This window comes from Lepisma saccharinum, chromosome 9, assembly GCF_977018435.1.
Source record: "Lepisma saccharinum chromosome 9, izLepSacc3.1, whole genome shotgun sequence".
Lineage (NCBI taxonomy): Eukaryota > Metazoa > Arthropoda > Insecta > Zygentoma > Lepismatidae > Lepisma > Lepisma saccharinum.
In genome coordinates, this window is record NC_139237.1 from 58,146,145 (window position 1) to 58,164,426 (window position 18,282).

At 36.1% G+C, this 18,282-nt stretch overlaps 1 protein-coding gene across 1 annotated transcript; it reads right to left on the reverse strand.

The window, feature by feature from the left end:
* Positions 1–11,791: 11,791 nt before the first annotated feature.
* Positions 11,792–13,666, reverse strand: LOC145992439 (ionotropic receptor 21a-like). Its single transcript, XM_083128823.1, has one exon. The coding sequence runs from the start codon at positions 13,664–13,666 to the stop codon at positions 11,792–11,794; it is 1,875 nt and encodes a 624-aa protein (XP_082984949.1).
* Between the last annotated feature and the right edge of the window lie 4,616 nt (positions 13,667–18,282).

An 18,282-nucleotide genomic window follows, 5' to 3' on the forward strand; every position in this document is an offset into this window, starting at 1 on the left:
TGGAATTTCTCTACTCTCAACAACATATAAAATATTATCTAGCATTCTTTTAGCAAGACTAACCCCATATGCTAATGAAATTATAGGTGATTATCAATGTGGATTTAAACGTAACAGATCAACTACAGATCATATTTTTTTACATCAGACAGACACTTGAAAAAAGTGGGAATATAATCAAAATGTCCATCAGCTATTCATTGATTTCAAAAAAGCATATGATTCGGTCAAAAGAGATAAATTATATAATATATTAGTAGAGTTTGGAATACCTAAGAAGCTTGTTAGTATGATAAAAGTATGCACCAGTGAAACAGAAAGTAAAATTCGTGTGGGTATTAATGTGTCTGACAAATTTACAATTCATGATGGGTTAAAACAAGGAGATGCATTATCTCCATTGCTCTTTAATTTTCCCTTAAAATATGCTGTTAGGAAGGTAAAAGAAACTAAAGAAGGACTAAAATTAAATGGTATGACTCAGTTGTTAGCATATGCAGATGATGTAGACTTATTAGGGGATGATGTGAATACAATTAAGAATAATGCTAAAATATTTTTCAAAACTGCTAAAGAGATAGGTTTGGAAGTTAACAAAGAGAAAACTAAATATATGCTTACAGGCCGAAACCAAGTGTTAGGTAATAATCAAAATCTAATTATTGATAACAACTCGTTTGAACCAGTTTCCAAATTCAAATACTTAGGAGTAATATTAACAAATGAAAATTATATTAAAGAGGAAATAAAAAGTATGCTTAATTCAGGAAATGCATGTTACTTCTCTCTTCATAAACTTTTGTCTTCTCGTTAAATATCTAAGACACTAAAAGTTAAAATATACAAAACAGTAATTTTGCCTATAGTATTATATGGATGTGAAACTTGGTCCCTTACATTGAAAGAGGAACACAAATTGAGAGTATTTGAAAATAAGATCCTTAGGAAAATCTTTGGACCTAAAAGGGATGAGGAGACAGGTGAGTGGAGAAGGTTACATAATTTGTATTTATATCCAGATATTATTAGAATAATTAAATCAAGAAGACTTAGGTGGGCAGGCCATGTGGCACGAATGGGAGAGGAAAGAGGAGTTTACAGGATTGTTGTTGGGAAAGCTGATGGTAAGAGACCTGTAGGAAGGCCAAGACGAAGATTTAGGGACAACGTTGAGATGGACCTAAAGGATGTCGGTAGGGATGGAAAAGAGTATATAGATCTTGCTCAAGATAGGGACAGATGGAAAGTCTGTGTTGCTGTAGCCATGAACCTTCGGGTTTAAGAAGGCTAGAGAGTTAGTTAGTTAGTTAATAACTCGTGGCGCAACAGCCCTTGAGGGCGAGGGCCTACCTAACGACTGCCGGCCTCTCTCCCACATGCCTCAGCAGAGATGGGCGATCATCCAACCAGTCACGGGCAGACGTGTGGTCAGCACGACGACTCCCAAGTCGTCGTTGTAGTTTTCTGTAACCAGGTTACGCTATTGATTCGTAGCTCCCCAATTTCCTCACGATGGTGGGTGGCTACTGGTCTCATACACTGGCCGAATTCTCAGAAGAAAAGTGGCGCAGGAACGTTTTTAATTTGGAATACAAAGTTCAACCGCCAAAGTTCAACTGAAGCCGTGAACCCTGGCGCCATAGCACGCTGTATGTGTTTGAGTATGTTTTAGATCAGTCTACATAGCTCTAAAATTTTAAAATAAATTTGCATTACTGTTCTGTCATTAAATAAAGCAATATTTACAAAATAAGTTCGACCTTTTTTTAAAAAACATGGTTATTTTCAAGACAGGTTTCGACTGGTTTTAAAGGCATGTGCAAATGAGGAACATATAAGTTTCATTCTGTCACTTTGTGCTCACCAATTTCTACTTCCTCATAATGTTTTCCAATAACACAGATTAAGTGAGGTAACCCGTGTCACGACAGCCCTCGAAGGAACTTGGCCTATCTCCCGACTGCCAGTCTCCCTCCCACAGTCCTATCTAGAGGTGTGAAGATCTTCAACCGTTAATAGGGTGACGTGGGGTCAGCACGTCGAACCCCCAGCCGTTATAAGAGATTTCCGAGACCGGTTACGATACTCACTCGTAGCTCCACAATTTCCTCACAATGGTGGGTTACCACCGGTCCTATACACAAGCTGAGAACCCAGAGACTGAACACAGGTGGACTCGAACCCCGCAGTCTGAGTCCAAAGCACAGCACCTTTGACCGCACTTCCACGGAGTAGGACAAGTGAGGTAATTAGTATCAGTGAAATCTCCATAAGTGGAATTGCATATTTATTGCGAGAGTTTCGCAAACGTACTCCGGAATTTTATGGATGGCATGTATTGCTGTTGTGAGGGACGTTCCCACCGTCTGTGTGTGTCATTCCATCTGCTGAACTCGCATGCCTATAGTTCTTGCCCAGTCTTACGGTGAGCATCCTACATGCTGGCAAGGAAAGTGGAGAGCGAGGAAGCGACCAATCCAGCGCGATCAGAAACGCAGCAGCCAGTAGAACGAGGTTCACGTAGTACTTTTTTCCGCCGCGTCGTGTCTCTCGGCGCCATCGCTATTGTCTGGTTGGTCTGCGATGTATTCCCCGCTACGCACTTTTCTTGCCAGCATGTAGGCCGCCCGCCGTAACACTAGACAAGAGCTTTAGTAAGTAGGACTTAACTTAGTTGACCCGTCTATTTGTCCATCAGAATGAAGGAACCAATAGTAGAAATGAGACATCATTATACAATCTATCAACACCCATGAAAAATATTATGATAACAGTTTAGTGGACTGAAAGAAAAATTAGACACTAATTTGATACCACCAAGTAAACTGTCTTCGTTGACATATTTACATATGACTTAAGTCACCAAAACTGACATACCAATTTGCAAGAGGAATATATGTTGTAATAATGTCTATTACAACAACATTTTCTTTCACAAAATAGTTTTTCCACCAAAGATAAAATTATGCCATTTGAGGAAATGGGATCCTAAACCGACATAGGCTACCTGTTTAAATAAGCAATAAAATTACAAAGCAGCACAAACAAATACAGGGTGGGCCAAAAGTCACGAAGGGGTTATAACTGTGAATAACTTTTTTATTGATCATTAGTTTCCAATGAGATTTCACAGACTTGAAGACCAAGGATGGGAGATTGTTTACACTTATGTGTGGAATGTAATCTCAGGTAGGTGTCCGCCATTATGGGCCTCACAAATACGGGCCCTGTGTAGCACATGATTTAAGTGTACAATTCGTGATAATTTGTTCGGTGATAAATTATTCTTTTCTCCTTTCTTTTGTGAGGCACTTGCCTCAATTGGGCTTCTGAGGACCATTTTCGGCCATCGCATCATCTCGAGAAACATCAACTGGCCCTCCCGTTCGCCTGACCTCACTCCGCTTGATTATTTTCTTTGGGACTTTCTGAAGGACAAAGTGTAAGTGAACACACCATAAACATTGCAACAGCTCAAGGACAATATTCGTGCAAAAATACGGGCACTCGGACCAGAAGTGTTAACCTCTGTCATGCAGCATGTGCTACACAGGGCCCGTATCTGTGAGGCCCATAATGGCGGACACCTACTTGAGATTATATTCCACACATAAGTGTAAAGAATCTCCCATCCTTGGTCTTCAAGTCTGTGAAATCGCATTGGAAACTAATGATCAATAAAAAAGTTATTCACAGTTATAACCCCTTCGTGACTTTTGGCCCACCCGTATATGTAATAATATCTTAATGGCTTCTATTAGAGAATAAATCAATTCTTTAATCAATATGGAAGAAAATATAACTTGTAGGGACTGTTTAGACCTCAATGGCAACACAAATAAAGAAAGCACAGACTTGCAGGTCATGTTCTGTCCCTGCACATTGAACATGAGCGCAAAGATAAGATTGCACATGATACACGTTCACCACTGGCATCTTCAGAATAAAGTCCTTCACTGAAAATTCATTTAGCATCTTCATCTGGTGCAACGGTTAAGGGAACGACGTCATCAATAATAATTACCTCAAAATTCTTCAAACAGCATAACTAAGAGAAATGCCGGTACATGTTCGGAATCGTTATTCTATCTACAATAACGTGATAAAACTGTAAAAATGTATTCAACATTCCAGTATGAATAATATATCACTATGCACAAATAAAAGTATTGAAATGACCCAAATGGACACCGTATAATGTGACGCACCCACAATTTCAAATTCAATCAACTAATTAATCTACATAACCATATAGATACAAATGCTAATTTGTGTTTTTACAAAAAAAAAAAAACTCATATACATATATAACATGATGGTTACATTTAAGAAGATAAAATACAATTGTAGAAATTAAGCCAATGCTCTAAATTATCTAAACTTGATTAACAATTTATTTTCAAATATTATCACACTAATGTCTTCTATCTTACATTTCTTGAATAGGCTACTACTGAAAGACTGCTTGAAATAGTGTGCAGTTCAACACAGTTACCAGGAAGCAATAACAAAAATTGTCTGTATTAAGAAAACGCTAGTTTCTCTGGTTTCCCACTATCTTGGGTGCCTAAAGAATATTTACCCTGTTATTGGCAAGTTCCAGCACTTCTCGACTGTTAAATAGGGATTTGTCGGTTTTAGAGCCTATGTCAGTGTTGGTGACTTTCCTCTAACTAATAAAGATTAAATGAGAAAGATGAAATTGCACTCACTGAGGATCTGCCCAAAAATAATATTCACAATGTAAATTCTCTTAGTCTGTCAACATCTGTGCATGTATCGATTCCTAAAAACTACTGCGACATAAATAGTTCATTAGTCAGAGAGGAGATGTTCTTTTTTCTCACTGCAAATAATTTTTGCTATTTCTTCCTGGTAACTGTGTTGAACTGCACACTATTTCAAGCAGTTTACGGTGACGTAGCTTACTAAAAAAACATAAGAAATAACACATTACCTTGCTAATATTTGAAAATAAATTGTTAATCAAGTTTAGGTAGTATAGAGCATTGGATTGTTTTCTATTTTAGTAGTGTAATATACGGTATTATTGGACCAAAACTTTTCTTGTATTAAAATTAGGCTAAGATGCCTATAAAAGTTTATTATTCAAGTGTCCCCCTCTATCAAATTTAAGATTTTTGTACAATATTACAGTGGCGGCTGGCCAAGTGCAACAAGTGCAGATGTTTTCACCTAATTTTCAAATTAATATTGACATTTTTCATTTGCTTGTTAAATTAAACTATTTCTCAGCAGAACGTACGCGATAATACTCAAATTACGCCGCTCGGCGCTACGCACGTGAGTTCGTCGAAGAGCAAACCCCGCCAGGGTGCGGAAGACTTAGCAGGTTGTCATGGCAACGGTGACGTCACCTAGCGTTGGCCTTGAACATGGTGTCGCCCTCTACGTGAATCAGTTCTCTCGTCGGAGAAAACATTGCATCCAGTGGTTGTGACAAAATCTTTGCGTTCTCGCGAGATCTTGTTCCGCGTGTGTGTTTCGCGTTTCCTAATCGTGTGTTGTGTTCATGTGTTGAGCTGTGGTTTGTACAATGAACCCAGTAAATGACTTAGTGTGTAATTTGTTGCAGACACCATTTTCCAGATGGACGGATCAAGACAAAAAAGACGTTTTAAATTGTGGGCGGCCAACTGACATTCTTCAAATATCAGTTAAGCGAGAGAACAAAAAGGCAGGGAAATCATACAACATTAAATTTAAAAGTTCCTGGTTTGTCGACTTTCCTTGGTTGTGTAGTAGTCGATATTTGCAATCGTTGTTCTGCTGGCTTTGTTTACTGTTTAGCAACAAATACAATGTGTGGAATAAAGAAGGGTATAACGATTTTGTCAATATAACGCGTTCTCTGCATAAGCACAATGATTCGGTGGAACATTTAAAGTGTAAATTACAATTCAAAGTTTTTGAAAAAAACAGGAATACCATAGCAGATGCCCTTCAAGAAAATAGTAGGCTTTTAAATGTACGGTTCAATGAAAATGTAAGATTAAATAGGCTTTTCCTACAATTAATAGTTGACGCAACGCTGTATTTATGTAAACAAGAACTTGCGTTCAGGGGTCACGACGAAAGCGTGTCTTCGCTTAATCGTGGGAATTTCAAAGAACTTGTTGCATTATTAATATCGAGAAGTTCGTTAGAAATACAGAACCATTACAAAAAAATAAAAAACGTGTTCAGTGGTGACTCTAAGACATTACAAAACGAACTCATTGCATGCATTTCTGAGTACCCTTCCATGAAGACATTATCGATAGATTTGCAGCCCTGAAAGATAGAAGGATCGATTTGATCTACAAAACGTAGGTGAGTCAAGCATGATTCAGTTCAACTTACTATTTGTTTTTCATTGCCTATAAATGTACTTCTTCACCTGTTATTTTAGGCACGAGCCGCTACTGCAATATTACTGGGATGAAGAGGGAAGAGGTATTTTTGATTGAATAGAAATATTTAAAACTAAGGCAAAATGTATATAAAATCTTATTGCTACTGTGTATAACCTACGATTTTTGAGCTTCTGAGAAAGGATGACCTCTTTTTTTAGATTAATTTGGATACAGCTGTATCTGTCAGATTGTTTTTCATAAGATTGTTAAAAATATGATTCTTTCGACACTATTTTAGCTTTACTTAAAACTAATCCAATAAGCTCATAAGAGTTTTTTGATTACACTGTAGTATACTGTAATATAATCTTAAATACTTGTTTAAAAATATTTTTCGTACTATTATGTTAATATGTTGACTTGTAATATTCTGAATTAGGACTAGGCTCAACTTGCTTATCTAATACTAACACAATGTAATATGCAAAACTCTTCTAGAATAGCTCTGCTTGGCTTCGCGTGGCTATTCTCAATGAGTCTCGCTGCATGGCTTCGCGTGGCTATTCTTAATTTGTTGAGTCTCGCTGCTTGGTTTCGCGTTTGATAGATAGATACAGCAATATATAAGATCGAAACATAACACACGCTATTGGGTCACTGCCACCGACGTGCCTGTACTAACACGCAATTGAGGAAGGTCATTGAATCGGCATGCCAGTGTTACTGTCGTTCAATACTTATTCTACTTTTGTGCACGTAAGCCATTGGCATTACAACCAGTCATTTATTAAGTATAGAATTTTGATTTGAACCCGAAGAAATTGTATATAATAAACCTAGGATAAAAAAATACATACATACTAAATATATACACTAAGTATACAAAACATATTGCTAAACCTAATTGAAATTTTATATTAAATATAGAGTTTTAATTTAAACCCCAAAAAATCTTATATAATAAATTAATAATAAAAATGCCAAATCAAAAATATTGCAATCAATGCAATAACAATATATCTAGCTCTAATTGGGCTAGGCACCAAAGAAATTGTAATAAACATAAAAATACTTATTATATACAACCATCTACATCTTCATCTGGTCTAAAAAGGAAACTTAAAACATCTAATAATACTAGATCAGCAAAGAAGCCACGCTATGCACCTATTCGTAGCAGTTTTAATGGTCAACTAAGTGATTACCGTTTTATATCAGACCCAAAATGTGATATTAAGAATTTTTTGAACAATATAAATTCTGATGTGCAAGATATTCTAAATAAACAAAATAGCTCTTATAAATTATCTTTCAAATTATTTACACAATATAAGAAACCGAATGGATCAAAATTTACACACCCCCACATAACAGAAACTGTAGCTGTTTATTCAAATAGAAATTTAGACAAAATAATAAGTAGTTTGATAGAGCAATTGATTATTAAACATTCTGAATTTGCGGCAAAAGAATCCGGATGGAGTTTATGTGGAAGTCCACACAAGTTATATATTAATATTTCTAAATTTAACCCACTACAAGGTTCGACATATGTGCCATTACCTGCTAATATTAAAAACAAAAGAGCCGTGATTAACATAGAAAATAATGATGACAAATGTTTTCTGTGGTGTAGTTTAGCTGCTTTGTATCCAGTTTTAAATCATCCACAAAGAATAACTTATTATAAAAAATATGAACACGATTTTGATGATGCAATGGAGGGCTTAGAATATCCAATGTATGTTCAGAATATTGACAAATTTGAAAAAAAGGCCAGAGATATTAATGGTAAACCATTATCTATTAATGTATTTATTTGTTCTACTGGTGCTGGGAATTGCTTGATAGAACTTCTGAGAATTAGTGCACTTGATGACGATTTTGCTGTTCCAATTGATTTGCTTTTAATTGAAGGAGATGGCACATACCATTATACTTTAATACGCAATCTTGAAGCTTTAGTAAGAAAACAAATAAATAAATAAATAAATCTAATACAATATTCAAGTTGTGCCGAAGATGTTTAACTGTATTTGATGGTCAAAAAATAGTAAATGGTGTTCGTAAAGAGAATGCAGAAATTGCTAAAAACAAGTTAGTTGAACATTTAAAATATTGTGGTAATCATAAACCTGTTCATATGGTAATGCCTATGCCAACTGAAAATGCCAAATTCAAAAAATTTGAAGCTTTGTTGGAACACCCAGCATATATAGTTTGTGATTTTGAATCAAACCTCAAACCCCTTTCATTCTGCAACCCAGATCCTGATGAATCTTCAAGTACATCATACCAGTTACATGAACCTTCTATTTTTAGTTATATAATTATACGGGATGGTGTTGCTAGTGAACCACAATTATACATGGGACCAAATGCTATCAAAGAATTTGCACATAGAATTGAAAATGAGTGCCATAACATAGCATCTAATATCTTATTAAAATCAAAACCTATGATGCGTTTAACAGAAGAACAAACTGAAAATTTTAAAAATGCAAAAAAATGTCTGGTATGTGATTGTGAATTTTCAGATACAAATATCAAGGTGAAACACCATTCCCATACAAATGGTAAATTCTTAATGGCTCTGTGTAATAACTGTAATATTAAGATCCAGAGACCAAAATTTGTCCCGATATTTTGCCATGGTGCATCTAATTATGATTTTCATCATCTGATCAGGTACGAGGGGTTTGGCAAGCAGAATTTAAATATTTTAGCAGAAAATGATGAGAAATATATAGCTATTAGCAAAATAATAAAAGTTAATGGTGTTCCTATTCACTTAAGATTTCTTGATTCATACAGAATTTTGTCGGCTAGCTTGGCTACTCTGGCCAGTCAATTATCTGATGATCAATTTAATATTACTTGTGATATGTTTCCAAATCAGGACTTGAAATTAATTAGGCGAAAAGGTGTATACCCATATGACCATGTTACTGATTTTTCTAAATTTAATGAGTGTTCTCTGCCACCACAAAAAGCATTCTATAGTAAACTAAGGGCATCCGAAATCACTGATGAAGATTATCACCATGCTCAGTTGATGTGGACTAATTTAAAATGCCAGACATTTGGTGATTATCACAAGGCATATTTAAAACTCTTTTAGCCGATATACTTCAGGCATTTAGAAAATCTTCAATAAAAAATTATAAGCTAGATCCAATTTATTTCTATAGTGCTCCAGGGCTAGCATGGTCTGCAATGTTTTTAAACACTAAAATGGAGTTAAATTTAATCCAAGATCAAGATATGTACTTGTTTATGGAGCAATGTATAAGAGGGGGCATGGTGCAATGTTCTCAGAGATATGCCAGAGCTAATAATAAATATATTTCTAATTATGATCCAGAATTGCCATCAAATTATATACTTTATGTGGATGCAAATAATTTGTATGGGTATGCTATGATGGGTAAATTGCCATATGCAGGACTTGAGTGGGTTGAAAATTTTAGTATTGGGGATCTTCAGGATTTTGATGACAGTCACTATGGTCTATTCTTAGAGGTTGATCTGATAATTCCTGAAGATTTACACAATAAGTTTTCTGATTTGCCCCCAATTTCTGAATTTAAGTGTTCACCTAATTCTAAACAAAAAAAGTTAATGATGACTTTGGAATCAAAACAGGATTATGTAATATATTACAAAAACCTGCAGTTTCTGTTGCGTCATGGTGTTAAAGTAACTAAGGTTGGCAAAGTTTTGAGATTCAGGCACTCAAGATGGTTGAAATCATATATTGATACGAACACCGAGCTTCGAACATCTGCAGTAAGCCAATTTGATAAAACTTTGTTTAAATTAATGGTAAATTCAGTATATGGCAAAACTATAGAAAATGTTAGAAAGCATAGTGATGTTAAATTAGTTACCGACCCCAGCCGGAGCAAAAAATTAGTGGCAAAGCCGAATTTTAATTATAGAAGAATTTATGATGAGAATATGGCACTCTTCAACATGAAAAAAACAAAAATTAAGTTTGATAAACCTATTTATGTAGGGGTGGTGATATTAGAATTGGCAAAATTACATATGTTAAAATTATATTATGATGTGATGAAACCTTTTTATGGTGATCGTATAAAATTAATGTATATGGACACAGATAGTTTTATTCTTGATATTCAAACAGAAGATGTTTATAAAGATATATCACATCCTGAATTATTTAAATATTTTGATACCAGTGAACATTCAAAAATTCAACCCCACAACAAAAAGGTGCCTGGCAAATTAAAAGATGAGACACTTGGCGATGTTATTGTAGGATTTCCTGGGTTAAGGGCCAAGATGTATAGTTTTAAAACATGTAGTGGTGGTGTTACTAAAAAAGCCAAGGGCGTTGGTAGAGTAATTGTAGATAAAGAGCTTGAATTTAAAGATTACGAAGATTGTCTTAAATCAGATAGGTTAATTAGAACATCAGAATGTAGAATCCAGAGTGTGGATCATTTGTTGACCACAAATATTGTAAGAAAAGTGGCTCTGGACCCACATGACGATAAGAGATGTATTTTATCATGTGGCACACATACTTTACCGTGGGGGCATTGATTACCACTTATCATACAGCTGTATCCAAATTAATCTAAAAAAAGAGGTCATCCTTTCTCAGAAGCTCAAAAATCGTAGGTTATACACAGTAGCAATAAGATTTTATAGACATTTTGCCTTAGTTTTAAATATTTCTATTCAATCAAAAATACCTCTTCCCTCTTCATCCCAGTAATATTGTACAAAAATCTTAAATTTGATAGAGGGGGACACTTGAATAATAAACTTTTATAGGCATCTTAGCCTAATTTTAATACAAGAAAAGTTTTGGCCCAATAATACCGTATATTACACTACTTGTTTTATCTTCTTAAATGTAACCGGCATGTTATACATGTGAGCTGCTTTTTATAAAATCCCAAATTACCATTTGCAACTACAATGAGGTTATGCAATTCTAAAAATTCATGTCATGTAAAAATTTGAAATTTTCTTTATACAAGAAACTACGGACAGTCATTTGACAATATGTAGTATTATCAGAAATTAATTTTAAGCAATTGTTATTTTTCCCGAAACAAAATATATTTAAAAAGTGCTAGTTATAACTTATTCTGTTGTTTTTTTATAAATATATATACCGTACAAAATGTTATTTAAATTTTCAAAACTTTCGTAATTAACATATTATCGGTAGTGATATGGATTTGAATATATGCATTGACCAAATTACAAACAATACCGGGAAGAGTGGAATTGGAAATTCCGTTTTGTATGGAATTTATCTAAATATTTTGTGTTGGTATCAGTTTCGTGTATAATTCACTGTTTGACAATGTTTATTCTGCTAATTTCTTTCTTACCAGGCTCTCATTTCGTGTTTTTCGTGACTTTAGTTTTGCTGCAGTCAATCTTGAATTGCTTCAATCAATCAGTTTCAGTCTTGAATTTACATGTTTACTCAATATTAACTCAAAAAGGAACACAGTTGAACTGAACAGATGAGCACTCAGAAAGTAAAGGAAAACGGACTTGAGTTGAATTAATGTAAAAGTGAGGGATTCCCCACTTGCAGCTTTCAGACTTTCGCTACCTGCTGCAGTAACAGCGCCAGTCGCTTCTTTTTCCCATTGGTTGCCCAGTCCAGCCTCCACCACCCATTGGATGATGACATCCAGCTGGTCCAGAAGTGGGGACCCTTTGGGCAAAAGGTAACTGATGGGAAATTCCGCCACTGTGTCTCTGACCAGGTGAATGGGCCTCTTCCAGCTGAAATTGTAGTTCGTTTGGTATTCTAGGTAACCTTTGCTTTCTAAAAGAGCGAATTTTCCATCCTCCACCCTTTTCAGTGCTTCCTCGGAGTCGGCCACGGTCTCGTACCTGTCAAAGAGTTTTGCGGACGTTGTGTCGTCAAAGTACTGCTTCATGGTGAAGAATCCTCCTACTTGGAGTTCGGAATCGGCTAGCTCAGAGAGAGAGTCGATGTCGTTTGCGTGTGTGGGCAAAGTGACCAAGCTAACGAAAGTTGAATTATAAGCTGCCGTAATGATAACTCCATACAACAGCCACAGTCCAAACACTAGCCTCATTGTAGAGGAAACTGGAGTACGAGGACTTGACTGGGCGAGTGTAGTAGAAAAGAGATAAATCGATATATTGGAGAAAGTACCTAGTGTCGAATTTTTCTGCTGTATGGCTACAAAGTAAGCAAAAAATGTTGTTACTGCAAACGTTAACAGTACAGCAAGCCAGGTAGAATATGTGAAAGGCAACAGAAGATCCGCCAAAGGGGAAACAGAGTTAGGCTTAGAAACTGCAAACAAAGCAGCATCTGATCCATAAGAATGAGTTAGATCTACAATTTTTCCGAGTCCGTCAGAGTAGAAGAAATTCGCAAATCCCATGTCTGCTCTTCCATACGCTAAGTCTCCCACCAAACCAGTCCATGTTCCATTATCCATGGGATATCCCCAGTAGAATCCATCTTCTGGCTCGTTTACATCGACTGTGAAGTTCATTTTCTCTTCAAATGAACCCAGTAGCTTTCCTTCAACACCAGAACACTTCGTATCACCATGTTCCTCAATCATAACAACAGCAGGGGGATGATGAAATGTACTCACTCGTATGGGATGTCCATGAAGATTCTTGACTTTGTTTGGGAACAATTTGTTTTCAATGTTTACATTTGCCACACTGCACCATCCAACAAGGGTACCACTTGAATTTTCGCCTACAGTGAAAGGATTGTAAGTTACAAAAGAAATATTTCCATTTTCCTTCTGCATAGCCAGTACTACGTTCACAATCTTTCTCTTCCACAATATACCAGTCAATTGAGCCACGTTTTCTGCGAAGAGTTTCAAGTTACTCACAGCCAATATCACACGACTTGCACCTTTCCAGCATGGCAAGGATGTACTACTGTTTGCTACCGATTTGATGGATCTCATATCTTTGATCAAGAAGACGAAACAACAACATCTATTCGCAGTGTAAGGTTTCGGTGGATTTCGACTCATTTTGGTGAAATCATCGATGTTATAAATTGAGAATCTCGAGGTGCCTGACTTGAGGATGTCCATCAAGATGGCTTCCACAGGAAATTCTGTACTTTTATACACGACGACAGTTACACGTGGTTGCAGCACGTAAGCTGCGTACACCAGCCGGGGAAGACAGCTGAGCCACAGATCATCCTCATTGGTGAACTTGAAGGAAGACGCAATGTTGAAGCCGTAAATTCCATTGGCCAATAAATGTAGAACAGGAAACAGTCCTTTTGCATGCTTCAGCATGGTTCAGATACGAAATCTGGAAAGAACAATTCTCTAAGAAACATATCTCTTTTTGGACTTCAAAGTTTGAAGTAAGTTAAAGCATTAGTTTTGTTTTTAAAGATGTTATGTATTAGACAATTACTAATATGTACCAGGTGGTTATAATTAAAGTGACGGTGTTCAGAGTGGTACAGCACGGGCTGTAATGAGAGTATCAGTCTGAAACTTCGTAGATATGCTAATGAAGCAATGCGCTCGCGAATTATGCAAAAAAAGTTCCAATTCCCGCCACCAGGGTAAAAATGGCGCTGTAAGCAGTCAAAACGTGGTATAGTTACAGGAGAAAGGCAGGAAAGATCGAACACATGAGAACAATGGTTCTGGCATGTTTATTAGGAACTATGGTTACAAGAACTGTTCAATGGGTGCGTTCCGAAAGTCTTAACGAAACGAACGCATTCAACGAAAATAACTAGGCTCGTGAATCTGGTGAAACCAGTTATTTTACGGACTTATGGGACACACTAGGCGAAAGCGCAGGCGCAGCGTTTTGTTTAGAGAAAGTTTCCGCATGGCGTCAGCGGAAGGAATGTCCTTATGGCAAAAATAAACTCTATTATGGCCACTGTTACTCATTTTAATCACATTCTAAGAACGGTCAAGGCATACTTATCTTGTGCATGTTGCTTCATATCGCTATCTGTTAAAATTATAATACATTTTCCGAACTAGTGCAGTTTGAATCCATTAGCACGCGCTTTGTCTGCAAGGAGCAGACGATTTTCACGGAACAAACCAGCATCCTGGCCCGTGCGTTTGGTGAATCTCGTTCTTGCACGAAACGCACGGAATGCGACTTTTGGGACAGCATAATGAAACTCACGAAACGCACGGAAGCACTTATGGAACGGTCAGTTACCATAACTCGTTTAACGCGTTAAACTCGTGCGACTTTCGGAACGGGCCCATTATTGCCTCCCAATTCAGCAACATGCTGCATCCGTAACGCGGCATGGTCGACGGTTGCTCGCAGCATGTCTGGTGAAATCTGAGCGACATGTCGTTGTATGCTAGCCTTCAGATCAGGCAGAGACCGGACATGTTCCTGATAGACACGATCTTTTAAATATCCCCACAGCCAAAAGTCACATGGATTAAGATCGGAGGATCTGGAAGCCATGTTGCTGAATTGGGAGGCCATATTGAAGAGTTCTTGTAAAGGTAAACATATTTCCTAATAAACATCCCAGAACCATTATTCTCATGTGTTTGATCTTTCCTGCCTTTTTCCTGTAACTATACCACGTTTTGACTGCTTACAGCGCCATTTGTTACCCTGGTGGCGAGAATTGATTTTTTTTTTTTTTTTGCATAATTCGCGAGCGCATTGCTTCATTAGCATATTTACGAAGTTTCAGACTGCTACTTTCATTACAGCCCGTGCTGTACCACTCTGAACACCGTCACTTTAATTATAACCACCTGGTATATTTGTGTGTATATTTATTTATTATATTTATTTATTATTATTAAAGTAGGGTTGCAATTAAACTTACAGTTTTCTTTACATATAATCTGTAACTGCAAAGACAGATTTTGCCCTACATGAATTAATATACAGTTATGCTAGTAAGTCAATAGCTCATACATAATTATAATTTAAAAGTAACTATTTGACGATTAAGGAAAATATGAAGACATCCATGCAGCCTGTACTGATTTCGGGAGCTTATTATGCTACTTTCGTGTTCAAATTACAAGCTAGAAAAGCAGTTTGCATACGTAAGAGAAAGTAACGAAAGTGATCCTGAAGTCTCTTCAATCGGGCCGTGATAAATATTATTATTGCATTGGATTTTTTTTTCTTCCGTCCGCATCTTGATTGTCAATTTGATTTATCTTTTGTTAGCGTCGCTTTTCTTCCACTTTTATTTAATCGCGACGAAGAAGATAAATGATGATGGGGGAAAATGATGAAGGGACACTCTCAAAGAATACCCACGCTCAGGTCGGAATTCGAAACCGGGTCCTCTTCGTGAATGTCGACCTTGCTGTTACGTTAAGCTAGGGAAAGAGATAATGGAACCACCATCCACTCCCCTCTGCTTTCAAATGCACATGAGCTTTTCCCCAAGCGAAGGGATTGAGGTATAGGTTTTTCTTTTATTAGTTATGGGATACTGAGTATCTCGAACATATTTTCCTGATTTTTTCCCGCCATTCTCTTGTAAAATTGGACACTGCATTGCATTAATAATTAAAATGCAAGGCTTTCCTGTAATCGTCGTTTCTTTTCAGTCGCCAAGTCAGAAAATTCCCTGCATCCGGTGAAAAACTTTAGTGGTAAGCAACACTTCAGAGTGCTGTTTTCCCGAACCTTTACTTCGGCTGTACTGCCACACTCGATCGGCTCCGAAGCTGATCTTTAACTCAAACGAGTGTGCCAGATTCTCTGAACAGAAGTGTACCAAGACGAGACCTTGTACACTCTGTAATGTACACACATTTTTGTTAATCTCAAACTATAATACAAGTTAATTCATACGAGAGAAGTTTAACAGGACACACAGTGCAAAAGATACTCATCGTGTTCACTCAATTCATATGGTGTAGAATATCATTACTAGGTACTTACTTCAGGTAAAATTACAAAAAAGTGTAACTGCTGAAATGTCTGCCATTTGTATGGTTAATGATGATGCTACTGTAACCTAAACGTATTCTTAACATCCCCTTTTACTGCAATTAGTTATTTGGCCAGTTCGCAACATTATCCTATCTCTGCTAAGTCTGCATCACGAAATTAATATATTTCAGCTGGCGAGGGGCAGGAAGAGGGGCGGGACCCCCAAGCCCTCTTTCTAAATCCACCCTTGCTTATTGTTATTTTTCTTATGTACAATACATATTTCGTGTTTTTTGAACCTGGGTGCAAAATATATAGTATGTTATGAATCCTATATAGAAACCCAGTTGTATTAGTTTTCAAGACCACAATATGTAGAGATATGGTAAGAGAAATTCTGAAAATGGGCCAGAACAGATTATATACACTACAGCGGATAACGTCGAACTCCTCTATTTCGCAGATTTGCGGTGGCAGCCATATTGATGGTTGGATAACCTCGTCTTCTTACTAGATGGAACTTTCTCAGTAACTACTATGGTTTAAAAGTTATTTTTTGTGAACCGATAGAACTACCAACAAGTAGAGCTATCTAATGCGATCTACTGATATCTTAGAAACTAGTTAATGTGAAAATCTAAAGTCCACTTGACGCACACATATATGTTTTTCCCTGTCCCCTCATCTGTTTCTGTCATGATCAATTGTATCCAAGCATAAATCCATTACATTTAATAGGTGGTGTTTAAGGACTTTCGTTTCACCCTGTAATAGCATAAGCAAAGAAAAGTAAATTCATTCAAATGTAATCTGAAAAATATTTCACAGTATTTTTCGATCTCAAAACTTCAAAATGTAGAGCAAATAGCATTATATGCCTTTTATAGTGTTATTTAAGTATTAATAAAAATATGTTATATTAAATACAATACCCATATCAATTTTCTGGGTTTATGTAATGTAGTATGGTGTGCAGTAACAACCATAGAGTCTTTGAATAGTAATAAATAGGAAATTGCTTAGTAACAACTTGTTATATGTGTACAAATATTAGTGCTGATTAATGTACTGAAAGCAAGCAACACTCGTCAAAACATAATTATATATGATCGAAATCAAACATTTTTTCGTGTAATCGAGAATAAAGTTGATATTAAGCGATATGAAGCTATTTACATTGCCTGTAAGCTGTGTTATCTTTCCAACTGATAAAAAGCACGTAATATGAAGTACGTACAGTTGCTACATCCATTTGCTTGTAAATGAGCACGTCAACATTGATCGCGAAATACAGCATGCATGTCCTAATAATGAAAAAGGGTGGTCGACATAACGATGAGACATACTTTTTATTTTATCGATGCAAGAAAATTTTCTTGAAATTGTGTTTCCAATATTCATACAGGCGTAGAAGAATCAACACACATTTATTAATAGTAGAAACCCATGTAATGATAATTTAACGAAGGTAAAAACGAAAAAAATCCAATATGTTGCAGCGTGTTGTTTGTTGATCGCAAAATACACAGCAGCAAATGTGATCCATATCGTTAATAAGAAAGAAGGGGGCTGTGTTAATGATAAACATATTTCATTGAGTGTATAATTTGATTTAAGGACAGGTACATTTCGTTAATAGAGTTAGTTGTTGACTTTGTTTATTTACATAAATAAGATTTTCTTGGAACAAAATTTGGTAACATCTTTCCGCAATCTACAACGGCTTACAAGTAAAATTTACTTTGTAAGTTTTCATGAAACATCATTAATTTAAGTAGTGTGGAAGTTAACAGTTGTAAAATCTAATACTGCCCTATGCCGAATATTCAAATAAATTAAAGGTTCGCGTTATCGAGCGTTTGTCTTGCATACAAAATTAAATAAAGTTCATGTTTTTTTTAAAAAAAAAACTATTGTAGTTAAGTAAGAGCTATTATTATGAAATTCGAACAAAAAAGGGATATTTCGATAGTTGTATTTTTTGATTGGCTTCAATTTTTTATATGTT